Source organism: Mustela erminea, chromosome 1 (genome assembly GCF_009829155.1).
Source record: "Mustela erminea isolate mMusErm1 chromosome 1, mMusErm1.Pri, whole genome shotgun sequence".
NCBI lineage: Eukaryota > Metazoa > Chordata > Mammalia > Carnivora > Mustelidae > Mustela > Mustela erminea.
In genome coordinates, this window is record NC_045614.1 from 46,987,586 (window position 1) to 47,009,052 (window position 21,467).

General features: G+C 41.9%; 1 protein-coding gene across 10 annotated transcripts in view; it reads left to right on the forward strand.

The window, feature by feature from the left end:
* Positions 1–21,467, forward strand: part of ITPR1 (inositol 1,4,5-trisphosphate receptor type 1) — a 334,496-nt gene that overhangs the window by 152,612 nt on the left and 160,417 nt on the right. For all 10 annotated transcript variants that reach the window (XM_032325752.1, XM_032325745.1, XM_032325771.1 and 7 more), the window contains 11 exons: positions 5,591–5,690; positions 6,998–7,158; positions 7,625–7,766; positions 9,696–9,854; positions 11,932–12,104; positions 13,706–13,825; positions 14,811–15,005; positions 17,413–17,664; positions 18,188–18,329; positions 19,273–19,426; positions 20,923–21,110. In XM_032325752.1, coding sequence (XP_032181643.1) covers positions 5,591–5,690; positions 6,998–7,158; positions 7,625–7,766; positions 9,696–9,854; positions 11,932–12,104; positions 13,706–13,825; positions 14,811–15,005; positions 17,413–17,664; positions 18,188–18,329; positions 19,273–19,426; positions 20,923–21,110 — 1,786 coding nt within the window. The remainder of the gene's footprint in view (positions 1–5,590; positions 5,691–6,997; positions 7,159–7,624; positions 7,767–9,695; positions 9,855–11,931; positions 12,105–13,705; positions 13,826–14,810; positions 15,006–17,412; positions 17,665–18,187; positions 18,330–19,272; positions 19,427–20,922; positions 21,111–21,467) is intronic.

Sequence of the window (21,467 nt, forward strand, 5' to 3'; positions counted from 1 at the left end):
CCTCGCCCCCAGCTGTGAGCTAGGTGTTACTACTTGCCCTTCTACGTAGACGCCGAAGCTCAGAGAGTTTAAGCAACTCATCACACATCAGCCAGTCCCTTTGCAGAGCCCCAAATCTTAAACACCGAAGACAGACAGGGTTGTTGGGGACAGTTCTCACTCTTCAGCACAGCATTGGTTAGCGGCAATCTCCTTGGCATCTGTAGGTTTTACACATGGCTCCTCTGACTACCACTCTGTGTTTTGTTATTCGTGTACGTCATTGCCGTGTCACCGTTCAATCTGCCGGTGAAACAGTAATGCCAGGTGGGTGCTCTCAGCAGTAGCAGAGAAGCTTCTCTTGTGCTGTTGGATTGACGAAACGAGGACAGTGTCCGCATAGAAGAGATTTTACAGTGCAAGGAGGCCTTCCATGGCCATCCAGTTAAAGGGTTGCTTCGTTCTTAAACTCTGCTGGGTTGTTAGTTTTTTGAGAATTGGGGGAAAGCTAGGATGTTCCTCTAGAAAATCTTAAGTATGTGCACAGCTTTGCATTCTCCATGGTTGGAACTCCTGATTTAGATTGCCTTTTTCTTTTCTTTCTTTCTTTCTTTTTTTTTTTTTTAAATAACAGATTTGTTGAGATCTAAGTCATATTCTATACAGTTCACCTAGCATGCTCAATTCAGTGGTTTTTAGGGGATGAGCAGAATCGGGCAGCTGTCATCACAGTTTTAGAACATTTTTCCCAAAAAAGAACACCATATCCTTTCTCCATCACTCTCATTTCCCCATGTTCCACGTCCAGGCTTAGACTCAGCTGCGTCCTGTCTTTAGTGATCTTCCTGTTCCGGACATTTCATGTAAATGTAACCTGGGATCTTTAGTGACTGGCTTATTTTACTTTCCTCCATATTATAGCATGTATTAGTACTTCATTTTATCTTATTGTTGAATAACATTCCATTATGTAGTTTTATCCCATTGTATTTATCCACTTATTTTTTCATATTTTTCTAAAAGAAGGTTTAATGCCCATTCTTTAAAAAAAAAAACAAAAAAAAAAAACGTTATCGGGGCACCTGGGTGGCTCAGTGGGTTAAAGCCTCTGCCTTCTGCTCAGGTCATGATCCCTGGGTCCTGGGATCGAGCCCCACATCGGGCTCTCTGCTCAGCAGGGAGCCTGCTTCCCCCTCCCTCTCTGCCTGCCTCTCTGCCTACTTGTGATCTCTATCTGTCAACATTTTTTTTTTTAAGATTTTATTTATTTATCTATTTGTTTGTTTAAAGTAATCTCTGTGCCCAACATGGGGCTCAAGCTCACGAACTGCTTGCCCTACTGACTGAGCCAGCCAGGCACCCCATATTTATCCACTTATTACCTGATGGTCATTTGGGTTGTCTGCCCTTTTTGGCTAATATGCTGCTGTGAACATTTGTTGTACACATTATTGGGGAGGGAACATAAGGCTTCCTTCTCTTGGGTAGAGATCTAGAAGTGGAAGAAGGGTATGTTACATGGTAACTATCTAACCTTCTGAGGAACTGCTAGACTATTTCTCAACGCAGATGCACCATTTTACATTCCCACCACCGGTGTGCGCGGGGTTTGATTTCTCTATGTTCTCTCTCCAGTACTTGTTACTGTCTTTTTATGTGAGCCGTCCTGGTAAGTGTGAAGTGGCACTTCACTGTGGTTTTGATGTGAATTTCTTTGAGGCCTAATAAGGTTCATTATCTTTTCATGAGCTTGTTGGCCACTCATGTAACATCTTAGAAAATTTTTTTTCCATTTGAAAAATTGCATTGTCTTCTTATTACGGAATTTTAAGTGTTCTTTATTCTAGATATAAACCTCTTACTAGGTATATGATTTGCAAGAATTTTCTCCCATTCTCTGGATTTTTTCACTTTCTAGATGGTATCTTTTGAATTAGAAAGGTTTTAAATTTAGTTGAAGTCCAATTTACCTATTTTTTCTTTGATTGCTTAAGTTTCTAGTTTCTTAAGAAAACCATTGCCCATTTCAAGGTCAAAAACAATTATGCCGATGTTTTCTTCTAAGAGTTTTATAGTTTTTGCTCTCTACTCTTAAGGTCTTTGACCCATTTTGAGATCCCTTTAAAATATGGTTTGTAGTATGGTACATTGATTTTTATGTTTAAGATTTTATTTATTTTGAGAGAGTGCGTACGGGGGAGGGGCAGAGGCAGAAGGAGACAGAGAATCCCAAGTGGACTCCACGCTGAGCACAGAACCCCACACTGGGCTCAATTTCATGACCCTGAGCTGGAATCAAAAGTCAGATGCTCAACAGACTGAGCCACGCAGGCACCCCAGTAGATTGCTTTTTAAAAGCTTTCTTTCTCATTGACTTGTTAACTAGATAAATACAGGTCTGTAGAACCCAATTGCATTTTAGTTTAAGTAAGTTTCCATATGTTGTGTCCTCTGTTCTGGTAGTGATTTAATGAATTTGGTTAAGTTCCCAGGAGATGAGGGAATGACATTTATATTACATGCTAAACGTTTTAGTTTGCAAGGGATAGTGAAGAACAGGACCCTGTGATTTATGATTTGACATCATTTTATTAGAAGGTGTCTCGTGACATTCCCTTGGCATGGGGAGTAAGGTGCTAGCTAGTTGACCATATTCCCCAATGGGTGGAAAATCCACATGATCCTGTAGGAAGGGGGAAGTTGAGTCCAAGCTTTTAGGTCAGATGGCCAAGCAGCTTTGGCTGGTTAGAGACTGTGCTTCTATATCCACTTCAATTTATTTCTGTTTCTCTGTTGGAAAACTCTTGGTGGATAGTTGTCCATAGGTAGATGGATTCTAAACTCTTAAATGAGGGAAGTCTTGTATTCACCATGGAGAAGTGTCCAGTATGGTCTACCAGTGTTAGTTAGCAGTTATGATCTTGGACTTGGTCTTAGCTTTAAAAGTCTTTATCCATTTTTGCCTTTGACCAACAAGCCAAGAGCCAGAATTGAATGGGCTCCTTATGCATTATTCCTGTGGAGAGGTAAAAAGCTTTAGGGGTAGTTTACTCATTTCCCTGCGTCTTAAAGCTGTGCTAAATATTGCTTGTTGGAAGATCAGGAAGTCTAAAGTAGATAAATGAATGTCTCTGAAATGATGTTAGCAAAGGAATTTTTGGGGTGGTCACTGGTTAAAAGAATCTTTCCAAGCCAAAATGAAAAGGATAATGGCAAATTCTGGATATACTAAACAAGATAATAAAATTACAATCTATGTAAATTAGATGAATTAAATGAACTTTGGGAGAACATCCAACTTTGTGGCTGTTTTGTAACTGTCCCGATCTCATGGCTTTTGCGTTAAGGATTGGGAATGAGACTTGGGATGAACGGATATAATGCTCTTTGTGTCTTAAATATAATTTGGCCTAGAGCTTTATAGAATGTAATCATCCAATTAAAAGCTAAGCTCCAAGCTTTGGTTATACTTTGAAACTAAGAAAATGAGTTCAAGCCACTCAGAAGAAAAAGAAATGAAAATCTCTGTCAGATTTCTTGTTCATGTTGTTTCATGTATATTCATTTTAGTTTACATAAAAATCGCTAGGGTTGCCCTTACTTATAGTGTTCAGGGCAGTTAGAATGAGGGAAAGCAGAAGGCAGAGAGGATGTCCTAAAGACAGTTGTCTGGTTTGGTGCTGTCCGTGCCCTCACCTCTTTTCCATGTCTGTACCATTGCTGTAAATTCCTCTTAACGCAAGTGATGTCTGTGGTCCCTTATCTGCCCAGCCCCAACAGTGTTCCAAGTTCCAACTCAGGGTTTCTGTAACAAAAAACTATCATGATTTTCTGAAGCCTCATTGATATCTTCTAAAAGTCCTTCAGTACTTACCTTGACTGTCTCCCAACTTAATGCTTTTTAATGTGCATTTCCCATTACTTGCTTTTGTTTGGTATTCATTGTTCTTGTCTCACTAATGTGGTAGGTTCTTGATGTAAGAATTATGCCACTATTTCTACTACTTTCTTAAAGCAGATGGAAAAACACTGTAGAATTATCCATGCTCACTATAAAAAGCAAAACCAAAAATGTGTTAATGTCACAGAGAGCAAAGGAGCAAATAAAAATTACATAAAATTTAAGTACTGAGAGATAATCACTGTTAACATTTATGGTTTATTAGGGTAATAATTTGAGACAGGTCTCTGGGCACATGGCTAACATGTATATAATTTATCATAAATAGAATTATAAACTATTTTTAACATTTTTTACTGGGGATGTTCTGTACATATTTCCAAGTATATACGGATTATAATCACTTTACCTTGTTAGTATTCTACTGCATGTGCTACACAGTTAACTAGTCCACTGTTGAGACTTTGGATTGTTTGCAGTTTTTCACTCTTGTAAGTATTGTTTTGTTAAATGTTTCCATGCCCCACTTTGTACTTGTGCTGTCATTTTAAGTGAAAAAGAATCTAAAAATGGCATTGCTGGGTGAAAAGGTAGATGCATTTTACTTGTTTTATAAAGTGCCAGACTCCCTTCCAGAGTTTTACCTGTTTACACTCTCACCAGGAGTGTGAGGAGAAGTTATTTCCCTAAGCTCTTGTATATACTGGGTTATCTCAGTCTCCGAGATTTCTGGACTGTGGTAGAGTAAAGTGATATATAGTTTTAATTTATATGAATTGTATACTAAGGAGATTGAATGTATACTTTCAAGTTTATTGTCCATTTATACCACATTATTATATTACTGGCTTATGTCCCAGTCTCATTTTCATTTCCAGTATTTATGTTCTTACTCATTTTAAAGATCTCTTTATAAATGCAGATGAATAACCTTTTAAGGCTATGTGGTATTCTCTCATTTTCCCAGGTTGTCCTTTTTCTTTCAGCTGTTCCTGATTTTTTTTTTTATTTGTTTGTTCTTTTTTTTTTTTCTTTACAGAAGATAAAAAATTTAAACTGTATTATAAGATGTATCCATCTTTGACTTTTAAAACTTACAAAACTTTTATGTTCCTATGTGCTTTAGAGGCTTTCCCTACCACAAGATTATTAAATATTAACTCATATTTTATCCTAGTAATTTTATTTTTTTGTTTTTTATTCCATATGAAAATTTCAAATGTTGCTTTATCAACTCTCATGCTCTGCATTAATATATACTCAGGAAGGACTTGTTGTTACTCTGTCTCCTACTCAGTTTGTTCTGAGATACTCATTTAGAAGAATGATCTTATATTTAGAGATACAAATATCCCAATGTTAGAATCCTTAGGAATGATTTCTTTCTTTCTTTTTTTTTTTTTAACTATCATTTTAAAAACTATTAACATTATGGACTTTGGGGAGGGCATGTGCTATGGTGAGTGCTGTGAATTGTGTAAGACTGATTCACAGACTTGTACCCCTGAAGTGAGCAAAGGAATGATTTCTTATTATAAATATATCAGAATATATTTCAGTAGCCATTTGCTTCTCAGTCTATATTTTCTAGTATATGTAACAAAAACCATTTGGATACCTTTTTATTTTGATAGAATATATTCTAGGCCAGTGGCTATAGAGAACCTAAAAATTCCTATGCCGCAAATACTTTTTTATCCCCCCCTTTAGAAACTCCTATGTCCGGCTCAGACACCTGTGCACTAATACCTGGGTTCACAGCACAAATATCCCCATCGACAAGGAAGAAGAGAAACCCGTGATGCTGAAAGTAAGTCCTGGAACTTGGCTGCCTCCTTTAGTCTTGTGTTCCCTAATGAAAGGGCTCCTTTGAGAACTGATGGAAGGGTAGAGGCTGCGTTTTTTTGGTTTGGCCAGTGTGTGGTCATGGACAAACTTGAATGCAGTGAAAGAATTCTCTCCAAGGGACCTGGCTAAAGCAAGCCCAGGCTTTTTGAAATAAACAGAACTTTTTTTAATTCCATGGCTTTTGCTCTAAAGGTTGAGCAATTGTCTGGATTTCACGTTGGTCTGAAGGATCATTTTTGGCTGGGGGAATGTTTGCTTCTGCCTTGAGGCACATCAGATACCTAGTCAGTTTTCCCCAATCTTTATTATTTCTTTATCTCTCTGTGTACTTAAATATACTTTTATTTTTTGAAAGTTCTCTCAGCCCCTTTAATTTCTCTCACTGAATCCCCCTCCCCTTCACTACCTTCTCCAGAGTCATAGAGCATAAATTCACAAACACGGACTTTGTTTTTAAAAAATGAAATGATACTCTCATTTTTTAAAAAAGATTTTATTTATTTATTTGACAGACAGAGATCACAAGTAGGCAGAGAGGCAGGCAGAGAGAGAGAGAGAGAGGGAAGCAGGCTCCCTGCTGAGCAGGGAGCCCAATGTGGGGCTTGATCCCACATCACCTGAGCCGAAGGCAGAGGCTTAACCCACGAGCCACATAGGTGCCCCTGGTACATTGTCTACCCTTATAATACTAAGAGTAAATAATTAGCATTTTGCTCATTTGCTTTTTCCTTATGTGTTTATAAGCATATTTTTAAGTTACAGCAGTCTTAATATGCTTCCTTTAACAAATGAAGGTATAAATTGATACCGGAGCCCATTTTCTGCCTCACACTTACCCACAGTAAGAATCTCCAGAGGTAACAACTGTTAATGATTTGGGATACTTCCTTCCAGATGTTTGTCTATGTCTAGTTAATTTTAAATGCAAGATAGCTTCAGCTCTTTGGGTAGCCCAGTGTCCCATAAGTATAGTGTTTTGTTTTTTTGTTTTTTGTTTTTTTTTTTCATTTTATTTTATCTTATTTATTTATTTGACAGACAGAGATCACAAGTAGGCAGAAAGGCAGGTAGAGAGAGAGGAGGAAGCAGGTTCCCTGCTGAGCAGAGAGCCCGATATGGGGCTTGATCCCAGGACCCTGGGATCATGACCTGAGCCGAAGGCAGAGGCTTTAACTCACTGAGCCACCCAGGTGCCCCAGTATAGTGTTTGATTAATGTGTTCCTCTCTCAATCCAAGAGACAGTTCCATAAAAACATTCTGCTTTTCAGATCGGCACCTCCCCTGTGAAAGAGGATAAGGAAGCATTTGCCATAGTTCCAGTTTCCCCTGCGGAGGTTCGGGACCTGGATTTTGCCAATGATGCCAGCAAGGTGCTGGGTTCCATAGCTGGGAAGCTGGAGAAGGGCACCATCACCCAGAATGAAAGAAGGTAGGGCTTCAGCAAGAGCCAGACGCACTCATCCTCAGCCACCGTGGATTTTTTAAATCCCTTGCTTGCAGAAAGAGAAAAATGCCAACTCTGAACAACCTTGTATGAGAGGAGCAGGCCTTAGCATTTATATGTGGCTTCAACTTGTGGTTTTCAAAAACCACATTCACTTCTTTGAAAGTCTCTAAAGTTGAAAAGACCGGTCTGTCTCCAGTTTGGGGCCAGTGTTACTCTGAAATGAAATTTGATGGCTCCTATTTTATGAAGATGGTTAGCCTTTTGTAGACGATAGTGTGCTCTGTGTATTTTACTCTTTCTGGTAATTGGTTGTCACTCGCAGGGAAATTGGGAAGAATGGATCCACTTGGGTTTAACTACCTCATTAGGCCTGAGTCTCCCAAGGTGACGCTTCCAACCTATTGGACGTGAAACATTTCCCATCTCTAACTGCTTCTTTACCCCTAAGGTCTGTAACCAAGCTGCTGGAAGACTTGGTTTACTTTGTCACCGGTGGCACTAACTCTGGTCAAGATGTGCTTGAAGTGGTCTTCTCCAAGCCTAACAGAGAACGGCAGAAGCTGATGAGAGAACAGAATATCCTCAAGCAGGTTTGTGAGATGCGAGGTACTAGGATCTTTGTAAGGCGTCGGTGAGATCCCTGCTCTTACACAGGGATGTGTGTGGTTCCCACCTGGGAGGCTTGATCAGCTGACTTTTGCAGAAAACAGACTTGATGCTTGTAGAGCAGTTTTGAGTTCAGAACAGTAGCGAGCGGAAAGCACACAGTACACACTGCCGGTCCACACACATGCATAGCTGTACCCATCATTCACATGTGCCACTGCAGCGGTCCATCTCTTACAGTTGGTGGACCTGCATTGGACACATCCTAGTCCCCCCAAATCTGTAGTTTACATTAGGATTCACTCTTGGGTGTCACACACTCACTCTTAGAATGTAGGCAAATATATAATGACATCCATCAGTATAGTATCATGCAGAATATTTTCACTGTCTTAAAAAACCTCCATACTCTGCCTATTCATCCCTCCCTCCCCTCAGTCCCTGGCAATCACTGAACTTTTTATTGCCTCCTTTGTTTAGCCTTTTCTAGAATGTCTCATAGTTGGAATCTTACAGTATGAGGCCTTTCCAGACTGTCTTCTTTCACTGAGTAATATGCACCTGAGGTTCCTCTGTGTCTTTTCATGGCTTCATAGCTCAGTTCAGTTGAAAATGCACTTGTTGAATCTCAATGTGTGAGAATTCATCTGTTAGGAACTCCAAGAAAAGTTCATTTGACTACTTATTTTCATTAAAAATAATGGGTGCTATGTGACCTTAAGGTTATTTCACATGTCTGGGAGAATTGGAGTATTTGATAAATAGAGAACTATATAAATCACCACAAAATCTTACAATAAGAATGAGTAAATGGCTTCTAGGACATATGTAGATAGTATTATCTGGCATAAATTTACATAAACTGGTGTAAAGACAAATGACAGGGAGGTGGGTGACAAGAGTAGATGAAGTGCACAGAAATGCATACCATATAGTTCTCTAAAGCTATATGTTAGCTATATGCATGGCTTGGAAATTCCTGACCACTAAACCCCAAAGAAAAACATATTAGTTACTAGTCCTACAGTTCTCCATAGGAACTTGGGATTTGAGACTCCTTTCTCCTGTCAGTTGATGATAGACAAAATTTATTAACACTCCATCCTGTTTCAACAAGGAGTTCCCATCCAAGAATAAATTATATCCAGCTGTTTCATGGGATGACTCCCAGATTAGACCTCTGGCTCCATGCCAGTGCTCATTTTCCAACATAGTAGTAGTTCTTTGAGGGGCCAGAATGATCGAATTCCATGGCAGAAGCCTTCATTGAGCACTATATTTATACAATTGACAGTTATTATCCCCTTTTGTCCTTAGAACCCCTTTGGGAGCTGGGTGGTATTCTTCCCTTTTTACTGAGAAGAAAACCAGGAGTTACCTCGACTGTCCTTTATACCACTAGGGTATAATGTAGGGACTGTGATTTCAACCTAGAATCTGGCAATTACAGAGTCTGTACTTTAAAAAAAACAAAAAGGATTTTATTTATTTATTTGACAGAGAGAGAGATCACAACAAGTAGGCAGAGAGAGAGGAGGAAGCAGGCTCCCCACCCAGCAGAGAGCTTGATGTGGGGCTCGATCTTAGGACCCCGAGATCATGACCTGAGCAGAGGTCTTAAGGCAGAGGCTTAACCCACTGAGCCATCCAGGCGCCCTGAGTCCATACTTTTAACCATTGCCCTACACCGTACTTGCAAGTGCTTAAGGACCAGTTAGGTCCAGGTGGCCTGAATTCAGTGAGTAGCCAGTCCCAGTTGGTGGATTGCATGTAATGTTCAAGTTATTGATGTTGATCTAGAGAGAGTTGCCAGTGCAGTCTGGCCACCTGTGAGGTTAGATTAGTTTGAGACAGAGGGCTAGCCATTAGCACTCTAAATGATGGCGGTGTCTGTTTTTCCTTCTCACAATCAGATCTTCAAGCTGTTACAAGCCCCATTCACAGACTGTGGCGATGGCCCGATGCTGCGTCTGGAGGAGCTCGGGGACCAGCGGCATGCCCCTTTCCGACATATCTGCCGGCTGTGCTACAGGGTCCTGAGACACTCCCAGCAAGACTACAGGAAAAACCAGGTTGGGATTTGGGACTGACTGAGGTTCATTGCCTCATGGTTTTAAGTCTTACATCTGTTGTTACTTAATTGCTAAAGAACAGTTTACTAAGTTTGTGCTTAGCAAGGAAATATATTTTTGCAAGCCTGAGAAAAAGACAGAGTCCTTAAGAAAGATATCAAGAGAAGTCCCCTTCTGTAGCCACCTTTCAGTGAGTTTGTTTGTTTGTTTGTTTGTTGGGACATTGGTATTGCATTTCTAGTGTTTTTTTTTTTTTTTTTTTTTTTTTTTTAAGGTGCTTTACCTTAAGGTTCAGGGTAGTGATTGCATGTGTTTATATTAAAGGTAGAGTAGAATTTTTTTTCTTCTCTCTCCCTTCTATATCCTCCATGTCTGCTGGTAACTTTCTCTTTATTTTGGTTTTGGCTATGTTTTATGACATCCGAAGTCCTTGTGAATGTCATGGCACTGTCTATATTATCCTCTTCCCATGAAATAAATGTTCTAACCTCTCTCAGGGTTCCCATCAATTTGAGATTTTAAGGAAACCTGTGAACTGTGTTGTCACAGTTCTCTAAATGGGACTAATGCTGTCCCCCAGGAAATACTTGGCATTGTCGAGAGACCCTTTTGACTGTCACCACTGGCACCTAGTGGACAGAATGAGTATCCAGAACACACAGGACATCCCCCGACGATAAACAGTCATCCAGCCCTGAAAGTCGGTAGTGCTGAGGTTGGGGAGTCCTGCCCTTGGTGACATAAATTGCTGTAGGCGCACAGAGGGCGCTTGGGATAACCTTGAATCCCGGTCTCTGCATTGGGTTACAAAAGGCCTTTTTTGGTAAACTTTTGATGGCCACGAACCCTGGCCTTGAAATAAAAAGTTTCATGTGTTGTCGTGAAGACAGTGTTAAATGGAGGGGGCGCTCCAAAGTATCACAAAGTATCAGAGAGAACCTTGTGAGCAAAATGCTGAGCTTGTGACGTGGCCTTTGCTACTGTTGAGATCGAAAGTACCCTGTACCTGTGAGGCTGTGTTCCTCAGTGCGGACGGCTGGTCCTTGAGTGCTCTGGTGGCTTTAAATCCACCTGCAGTGCACTGACACCATCCTGGAATAGCGCAAAGAGACTCTTTACTCCCTCTTCAGATGAGGTCACACCAGAGCCTCTGGTGTCTGCCCGCACATTTTGCTTGTACATGAAGACACGCAACAGTCCCTCTCGCTGCTGCGACACTGACTGTCTTTGCTTGAGTCTCTGCCACTTGGCAGGAGGTCCCTGAAGGCTGGCAATTTCCCACACATGCACCCTTATTGAGCATGGGCTGAAAAGGGGTCAGTGTCCCCTGTGGACACCCCGAGTAGTTTTTAGGATTTTAGAATTAATTAAAAAAAAATTAAGCCAAGTTTCAAGGGCTTTTAGTACTTTCAGTAAGCAAACAGTCTGTCTTGGGAAGGGATATATCTTTGGCTAGAAACAAACAAACATGTGCAAGAGGCTTCCCCGAGTTCTCACATATTTTTATGGAACGTCACGTCTGGTCCCCCAAGAGAGAAGCCAGGGATGTTTTTGTACGTTCTGTGAATCTGACTGATGGGCTTAGGTATTCCTCACTTGATCCTGCTACCCATTGGCTATAAGAATGTATTTTCACCCCGGATACAAAAAACAGGATGGGGTGGTATTGTTCTAAATATCTAAGTAGGCTTAAGTGTGTTTATTCAGCAGCACAGAGCAGTAAGGCACAGTTAAAGCCTCTTGAATTAGTAATAAAATCAGAGCTGAAAAACAGCTTTTGACCTTTTAGAGAAATAAGTCACCACATTAATATTTATACTGTGCACTTAATAAAATGCCCATCTGTACATACAGGATAATTTGCTTAATTACATTTGTGTGGCAGGTTTAGTAAAATGAAGGATGTGGGCGCGTGTGCAGCTGGTGTCCTAGATTAGAAAGTTGTGGAAAGATGCTCCACTAGGATTTCCCTTAGGAACGATAATTCTCATCAGAAACTGTTGCTACTTTCCTTGGTTTTGGGTTAACCTTAATACCTTTCATTGTTCCTACTGACCTCTCTTTTCTTCCTTAAAAGGAGTATATAGCCAAGCAGTTTGGCTTCATGCAGAAGCAGATTGGCTATGATGTGTTGGCTGAAGACACCATCACCGCCCTGCTTCACAATAACCGAAAACTCCTGGAAAAACACATCACCGCCGCTGAGATCGACACATTTGTCAGTCTGGTGCGGAAGAACAGGGAGCCCAGGTGAGGCGGAAGTGGGCCTGGTCGGCAGAAGGTATCCGGGTATCAAAGTTGCAGTCACTGAGCTAGTCATTGTGCTTTGGGCTAGGTTTCTTTTTTGAGGGTTGCCAGTGACAGATTTCAGTTAGGCCAGTTTTGAGAGACCCTTGGATGGGTAGTCAAAAAAACATGGTATTGGAATAGACCTTTTGGTGGAATCCTAGCTCTGGCATTTACCAGCTGGGTGACCTTCGCTTTCCCCTTGAGCTTTAATTTCTTCTATGCTAAATGAATGGTTATGAAAATTGAATGAGAATAAATGCATGGGAAGTTGCCTGGTACTTAGTCCTTGCATAGTAAATGACAGTTTCGGCCACTCAGTCCCAGTTTAGCACCCTGATTTGCAGTTAAAACATCTCCCCAAATATTAGTAAGAGTCTTTTGCAAACTTAGCTGTTGCTTGACTATTTTTATTTAAGTTGTAGTTCCGTCTTTTCTCATTTCTATAGCTCTCCCCCCTTTTTACTCTCCTCCCTCTTCTAATTAAGATCCACAACATCAGGGCACCTGCTTGGCTCAGTGCGTTAAGCCTCTGCCTTCAGCTTGGGTCATGGTCCCAGGGTCCTGGGATTGAGCCCCACATCAGGCTTCCTGCTCAGCAGGGAACCTGCTTCTCTTTCTCCCTTTGCCACTTCCACTCCCACTTGTGGTCTCTCTCTCTCTCTCTCATAAATAAAATCTTTTTTTTTTTTTTTTAAGATTTTATTTATTTGAGAGAGAGAGAGTACAAGCAGGAGGAGTAGCAGAGGCAGAGGGAGTAACAGGCTCCCCACTGAGCAGGGAACCTGATACAGGGCTTGATCCCAGGACCCTGAGATCATGACCTGAGCCGAGGGCAAACGCTTAACTGATTGAGCCACCCAGATACCCCTAAATAAATAAAATCTTAAAAAGGAGGGGGGGGATCCACAACATTTTTAGGAGAAGTGGGAAATAGTTTACAATATAGGTATTGGGAATGGTCACACGGGAAAACTGATAATGTTGTTGTAAAATGACTCCTCCCACCCGTGAGGATAAATAACGCTTGTGGAGCATTCTCATGTACGAGGGAGTGAACTAAGTCAGCATTTGCCATGAATTATCTCACTTAATTCTCAGGGCAGTTCTCTGAGGTCGTGCATTACCCTCTGCTGTAGATGAGAAGAGTGGAGCACAGTGAGGTCCGGAAATTTCTCCAAGTCACACTGCCTCTCAGAGCATAACTAAGGAGAACCAAAGCAGGGATTCCAGCTGGGGCACTCGGGCCTCCGAGCCCTTCTCTGCCTCTCTGCTGCCCCTCCTCCTCCCCCATGGCTCCCTTATGTGACCTTCCCTGTCTCGTTCTTCCTTTGCATTTTTGCCTCATCACTTCTTCGTCTGCCCCAGCCACTGCCGTCTTTCTTCTCTTACGGTTACTGGGTTTCTGGTGGTGCTGTAGACACTGGCCCCAAAACCGAAACCGTCTGTCGTTTTCTTTGGTCCAAGCTCTGTTGGATCTGACCCCTTGCAAAGAGTCGGGCTCCGAGAGTCAAACCTCTCCCTAGTTATGGAGAATGTCTTGTTTGCTTTCTCTCTCTTGACAGATTCTTAGATTATCTCTCTGACCTCTGTGTGTCCATGAACAAATCGATCCCAGTGACCCAGGAACTGATATGCAAAGCCGTGCTGAACCCAACCAATGCCGACATCCTGATTGAGACCAAGTGAGTGGCAATCTTGGGATTTAAGATTCCGATGAGAGAGGGATTTAGGTAGAGAATGTATGGCTCAGGGGAGGCCTGCACTCCTCACGAATAGAACTTAACTCTTTGACTTTTTCAGACTTGCTCTGAAGTCAGATGGGCTGGCATGGGATCATTCTGAGCCAAAGATCTTGGATAGGGATATTAAGTTTGCTTTTGGAGTGGCCTTCTCTGCACTTACTTTGCACACTGGTTGAAAACCAATATGTATTCACCAGAGAGCATTTTGCACACACTTGTTTTCATCCTTAAAGTTCTTTAAGTACGATAATCAGTTTTAAAATTTAAAGGAGGTAATTCAGTGGTGATATTAAGATACGGTAGGGCAGAGCTTTTTACATCATCACTGTTCAAAAAGTGGTTAGTGGTACCCAGAAACTTCAGTAACTGTAGTGATTCACTTTTAGCAAGAGAACAGCTTTCCTGATAAGTACCATGCCCACAATGGGGCAAATGTGGGAAAAATAAGTCAAAACAAAACTGCAAACTCAGGCCCTGAACTACTGATTCTTTTGTTTGTTTCTCACGCATAACTTAGTTTTGGGCTTGGGCTGATGCAACTTGAGCATTTCAATATTTGGGCCTGAATAATTGTCACGGGGGACTGTCCTATTAATTGAAGAGCATCCTGGGCCTCTACCCAGTAGATGTCCGTAATGCCTCTCCCACTCTGTTGGGACAAACAGAAATGAGAACATGTCTGCCGACATTGTCTCCTCGAGATGAGACAGGGCACGCAAAACCACCCTGCTTGAGAACCGCTGGGATGAAGTATGTGAAGAAGTTCATGTTCGGCTCTTTGTGATTCTGCCGCCGAGGGAAACGCCGGTTTTCATTTTATGTTTACACGGAGAGTGCGGCTAGATTGCTGTATATTGCTGTAGTCGAACCGGCAGTAGCGAGTATTTCAGCATAATGAGTTTTCCCTCTTCCTCTTATTGTCCAGGTTGGTTCTTTCTCGTTTTGAATTTGAGGGCGTTTCCACTGGAGAGAATGCTCTGGAGGCGGGGGAAGATGAAGAGGAGGTGTGGCTCTTCTGGAGGGACAGCAGCAAGGAGGTTCGCAGCAAGAGTGTCCGGGAACTGGCGCAGGACGCCAAAGAAGGACAAAAGGAAGACCGAGACGTTCTCAGCTACTACAGGTGACGGGGGTCCCGCCAGGCTCGGTTTGGGGTGCCCTGAAAAGAATTGAGGGGAAGTTTATTGCTTGTTGGTCGATGGCTCCAAGGAATGACAAGTTGTCCCCTGTCGAGCAAATGCTGTGTATTGGAGGAGTTGGGAGTGTAAGGTTTGGTTGTTATTTACGTAGTAAGTTGATTTCCAGATTCGACCGAGGCAACCGAAGAATGAGTGCTTGTATCAGCCCCTGGTTACCGTTTCCCCTTAGCAGCATAAGACATATGTGCATATCATAGGAGCTAGGCGTCAGACTGTACAGTCAGACTGCTCGGGTTCAAATCCTCACCTTCCTACATACGAAGTTTTTGACTGTGGTCGAGTTACATACCTCTGTATGCCCCGGTTCTTTAATCTGCAAAATAGAGACAATAGTGCCAACCTCCTGGAACCTTTGCAGACAGAGCTAGGAAAGGAGTATGTGTATTCACACATATATGCATATTTATGTACACACACACATATATCTATGTTCTCTGTCTGTACAAATATATGATGAAACTGTGAGTACACATCAGTACTTCCAATTCCATTCCAACACCCACGGGGTCATTCTAGGCTTCATCTTCCTGTGTGTGTGACTCCATCCTGTGACAGAGAAACCTGGCTGGCCTTGGCTCTGGTGGATACCTGTTTGCTCACTGTCCACCTCTGCCAGTCACCTTCTTCAGCCCCAAAGTTGCCCCGGGCCCAGCTTTAAGACCTGTGGACCCTGCCACCTCAGGGAAGGCAATGGAGAGGAAAAGGGTGGGGGGAGGTGCCACTTGAAAGAAGAGAGAAGGGAAGATGGCAAAGTGCTCATGGCATTTTTTTTTTTTTAAAGATTTTATTTATTTATTTGACAGAGAGAGATCACAAGTAGGCAGAGAGGCAGGCAGAGAGAGAGAGGAGGAAGCAGGCTCCCTGCTGAGCAGAGAGCCCGATGCGGGACTCGATCCCAGGACCCTGAGATCATGACCTGAGCCGAAGGCAGCGGCTTAACCCACTGAGCCACCCAGGCGCCCAGCTCATGGCATTTTTTTTAAATAAGTAAAACTTGGCAGTTACGGCCCTCTGTTACCTCCTGCCTTCCTTTCTCCCCCCTCCCATTTGTATCTTTGGTGCGCACCCCTCCACTTTCTCGGTGTGTTCGTATTTTACTACATTAGTACGCAGTCCTAACAAATAGAGAGGATTTTGCCTGTTCCTAGAAATGTATGTAAATGGTGCTGTACTGCATAATGTATCCATTATGAAACCTGCCTGATAGATTCTGTGTTGCTTCTGAAATGTGTTCATGTTAATGGAGGTAGATGTGTCTAATTTCAACAGCTGAGCGGTATTCCTTTTTATGACGCCACGTTGACCTTGCTCTTTGATATTCCATTGTATGCCATAGTTTAGCCTTTCATGTTGGGGGACATCCTTATTCAAAAGTGTGCATATGAGTAAGAGTTTCCATTTCGTATCTGGAGTGGAATTGTTGAATTGGCGAGGATGCATATTTTAAAACTTCACTCAGCAATCCTAGATCAGATATTTTGGTGCACACACTCACCAGTTGTAAATGATTACTTTGTTTCTCCTGGTCTTTGCTAATTCTGAATATTGCAATGCTCTTTAATCTTTGCTGATTTTATAAGCATGAAATAGAATAATATTTTAATCTGCATTTACTGGTATCTGGTGAGACTGAGAATATTTTCAACTAATGGTTATTAATAGCAATGGGGTTTTAGATTGAGAAGCCAGTATTTGGCACTTTGGATGCTAGTGGCTTGCTATTTCATGTCAGAAGTTCTTTACTCTTTTAATGTTTGATATGTCTTCTCCTGAGGGTGAATGTGAAAGCGTGCTTCCCTGGTCCAGTATGGAAGGTGACAAAGATGGCACGTAGTTGGATGAGGAAGAAAGCATAAGACATTATGAGGAGTTCCCTACCTTGCACACCATGGTTTTCATGTAGAAATCACAGAGTAGGCTTATACGAGATAAGATCCTAAGAGTATTACAAAATTTCTAACTAGACTCAACATGGGAGATATCTTTAACATTTCCTACATGGTCTTTATATGCTGTATTAAAAAACAGCTGAAGAAATAGACACGTGTTTGAGATGTAATATTTTTCCCCATTTATTTCATAAAATAAACAAGGCCAAAATGGAATCAAGTAGTCATGTAATTACTCCCAACTCAGCAGGGTGGCCATGTAGGACTAGTGGTGTAGCTTGAACTCTTCCTTTATTGGAGCTATTTGAGTGTGTTGGTATCTAAGTTCAGGAAGCCAAATGACCCTCTTATGAAAGTTGGGGATATCTCGACTTTCCTGCTGTGAATTTCCATTCATCCTCAATGATTTCTGATTTCTTCACGTAACTTTACCTTTCTCCAGGTATCAGTTGAACCTCTTTGCCAGGATGTGTCTGGACCGCCAATACCTGGCTATCAATGAAATATCAGGCCAGCTGGATGTTGATCTCATTCTCCGCTGCATGTCTGACGAGAACCTGCCCTATGACCTGAGGGCATCCTTCTGCCGTCTTATGCTTCATATGCACGTAGACCGAGATCCCCAGGAACAAGTCACGCCTGTGAAATATGCCCGCCTGTGGTCTGAGATTCCCTCGGAGATCGCCATTGACGAGTGAGCCTGGCTCCTTCTCCCTGCTAAGACCTCGTGCTGTTTTAAGACCTCATAATGTTTTGTGTCATGGTAGACAAACCACTTACGGTCAGGTTAAGTCTAGTTAAATCACAGAAGCAAAGTGAAGTCTTTTTTTTTTTTTTCATTAAGCTTAAAATTAAAAAGTGTGTGGCAAATTTTTTTTTTTTTTGAAGAATGCAAAAGCTGGCATGATTATATTTTTTATGTCTTGTCCCTTTTTTTAAATTCAACAAATATGTGTTTCTACTTGGTGTCAGCCTTAAGTAATACATCAGTGAACCAGCCAGAACACTATCTCTACACGAGTGGGGAAAAAGATGCAAACAAGATAAATGATTCCATATCTTGATGATAGGTGCTAAGGAGGGAAGAATAAAGTAAGGACAGAGGGTGGGATACGAAGTGTTGGGAGGGCTTCTTGGCTTTGTGGCTGGAGCAGCTGGGGAAGCTTGAGTGCAAAGATCTTGAAATGTGATTTCCTTTTCTTTTCCTTTTCTTTTAGCTATGACAGTAGTGGAACTTCTAAAGATGAAATTAAGGAGAGGTTTGCACAAACCATGGAATTTGTGGAGGAGTATTTAAGAGATGTGGTTTGTCAGAGGTTTCCTTTCTCTGATAAGGAGAAAAATAAGCTTACCTTTGAGGTAACTCATGATGAAATGATCTGTGTGTTTTATCTGCTTTTCTTTGGTCATTTTTACATTGGGTAAATATAAAATATTTTAGCATGTGGTGATTTCTATCCTGAGACTCTCGTTTGATAATAAAAAGGAATTCAGCTCAATTTTATTCCAGAATAAAATAGAACTGTTAACCAGTCACTTGGCTTAATGGTAGTTAAGTTCTTAGAAGTACTCAGGGCAAATTGTATCATCTGAAATGGTAGTATATTAGGTATACTCTGTACATTATATTAAAAACTGCAGGAAATGGTGCCTGGATGGCTCAGTCAGTTGGGCATCTGCCTTTGGCTTGGGTTGTGATCCCAGAGTCCTGGGATCGAGCCCTGCATCAGGCTCCCTGCTCCACAGGAGCCTGCTTCTCCCTCTCCCACTCCCCCTGCCTGTATTCCTTCTCTTGCTGTGTCTCTCTGTGTCAAATAAATAAATAAAATCTTTAAAAACAAACACAATGAAAAAAAAAAACACTGTAGGAAAGAAACAGCCTCTGCTTGAGATCTATCACAGATGAATCATTTGAGGTACATAAATCCTTGTTACCATTGAGTTAAAAATGTTTCTTTTTGAGACTTTCCTTGCAGCGAGTTCTATTTCTGAGGATTACAATGTTGTTACCTGTGTTCTCTTTGGCTATAAGGTGACTGGTCCTGTATTATCTTTGGGTAGCTGCACAGACACATGATTAGGTTAGTTATTGAAATAGGTCAGGAGCTTGGCAGTTTTTTGTTTCTTATTTTTTCTCTTTATGAAATAAAATGAAATTTGATCAGAAATGGCAAGCAAAGTGTGTGCCTTCTCTTACCATAACAAGGGTCAGAATGAGTCATTTATCAGCTAGTCAACGTAAAACCGAGGGGTAAAGTTTATTAAATACCATCTTTCTCTCTCTTTTGTTCTAATATAATAGGTTGTAAATTTAGCTAGGAATCTTATATACTTTGGTTTCTACAACTTCTCTGACCTTCTCCGATTAACCAAAATACTCCTGGCCATACTGGACTGCGTGCACGTGACGACCATCTTCCCCATCAGCAAGATGGCAAAAGGAGAAGAGAATAAAGGTAAGAACATTGCAGCAAGTAGAGGAATGGGATTTGCTGGCACCCATATGCCTGGGGCACAACCTGCCAACTTCTCCCCTTATGACTCTTGTCATGTGTTTCCCTGTGAAGTCCTTTCCTTGTCCTTCTCTCCTGGATGTTTCATTATGGACATTTCCATTTTATTTTATTTTATTTTATTTTATTTTATTTTATTTTTTTGAAAGAACAGGAGCAGAGAGAGAAAACACACATAAGCTAGGGGTATGGGTGGCAAGTAGCAGGGAGAGGGAAAACCCCATGTGGGTCTCAATCCCAGTATCATGACCTGAGCCAAGGGTAGATGCTCAAGCTACTAAGCCACCCAGGCGCCCCCATTATGGACGTTTTCAAACAAAAAGCAAAGCTGAAAGAACAGCACAGCAGACACCTGTAGATCCACGACCTCGGGTCCTTGATTATTCACATTTTGCTCGATTTCCTTTATATTCATATATGAGTCTGTGTGTCTATTTTACCAAACCATTTGAAAATTATCTAACAAATTGAATGCTTATCTCTGAAAAACACATGTCCTACCCTCATATATGATGTGTTCTGAGGCATTTAATGATGATAGTAGCACATGCTGAAATAAAATCCAACCTTGTATTTCCAGTCTGTGAAGAGGACAATCTGCCTTTGTATGTGTATTTTTTTCCTGTTTTAGGGTCAGAGTGGCATGTACTAGGTACTCGTGTCTGGATAATTGTCGAACTTGTCCCTACAACTAGAAGAGAAAAAGTACATCTCCTTACCTCCTGCTTTCTGTCAGGTTTTGTGCTCAGTTATTTCATGTGTTTTTCACCATCTCATTCTCTGACTGAGCTCTTTTATTCTCATTTTAGAGATGAAGAAGCTGAGCCTCAGAGGTAATCCAGTGTACTCAAGATCAGTGTTAGTAGCAGCACCCGATTTATGCCTTGTTAACTCCTGTACCCCTAATTTTCTGCATAGCAACAAGCATGTGCTAGGTGACCAGTAACATTTGGCAGGTGAATTAATACACAAAAGTGCCCCTTTGGGGATTTCAAAGCCCATGTGTTTTCCGCCACTCCCGAAACCCCAGATTTTTAAAAAAATTTTTTTTGTTTTTGTTTTTCAAAGATTTTATTTATTTGACAGACAGAGATCACAAGTAGGCAGAGAGGCAGGCAGAGAGAGAGAGAGAGATTGAGAGAGAGAGGAGGAAGCAGGCTCCCTGCTGAGCAGAGAGCCCGATGCGGCGCTCGATCCTAGGACCCTGAGATCATGACCTGAGCTGAAGGTAGAGGCTCAACCCACTGAGCCACCCAGGCGCCCCCCAAATCCCCAAATTTTTTATGGGTATTAACCTTTTCCGGTTCCTAGGGTCCTGAGAATGTGTCAGAACAGAGACATGTTCAGTACTATGTCTCCAGCCTGTGCCCCCTGCCAGGCACCTCAGAGCACTCTCCTAAACTGTTGTCGTGACTGAGGTCTGTGCTGGCCCTTCCTAGGTAGTAACGTAATGCGGTCTATCCATGGGGTCGGAGAGCTGATGACCCAGGTGGTGCTCCGGGGAGGAGGCTTTTTACCCATGACTCCCATGGCTGCTGCCCCTGAGGGCAACGTGAAGCAGGCAGAGCCAGAGAAGGAGGACATCATGGTCATGGACACCAAGTTGAAGATCATTGAGATACTCCAGGTAACTCTCAGCCAGAGGTGGAAGGGGTGTGCTCACAGGGCTGCCACTGGGACCGTATCCCTGCTTTTATAAAGCCCTAGACTTTCTGGGGAGAGAATGGAGATAAATTCTTAGCTCGTTGTTAAGTGCCATTCATGAACCAGCTGTCTTCATCGTTCTACTGTCATCTCCTACCCCTCCGCAAAGTGCCCTGGTCCCTCCAGCCATGACAGAATTTCCTGTAAATTACCTTAGGTTTTCATAATCCTTGCCCTCTGTGTCTTCACCCAAGCTAATTCACTTAGTTAGGCTTCTACATAAAGCTGGATTCCTTGCTTGTCGTTCATAGCTAGTTTAAGCCTCCATTAACCTGGCAAC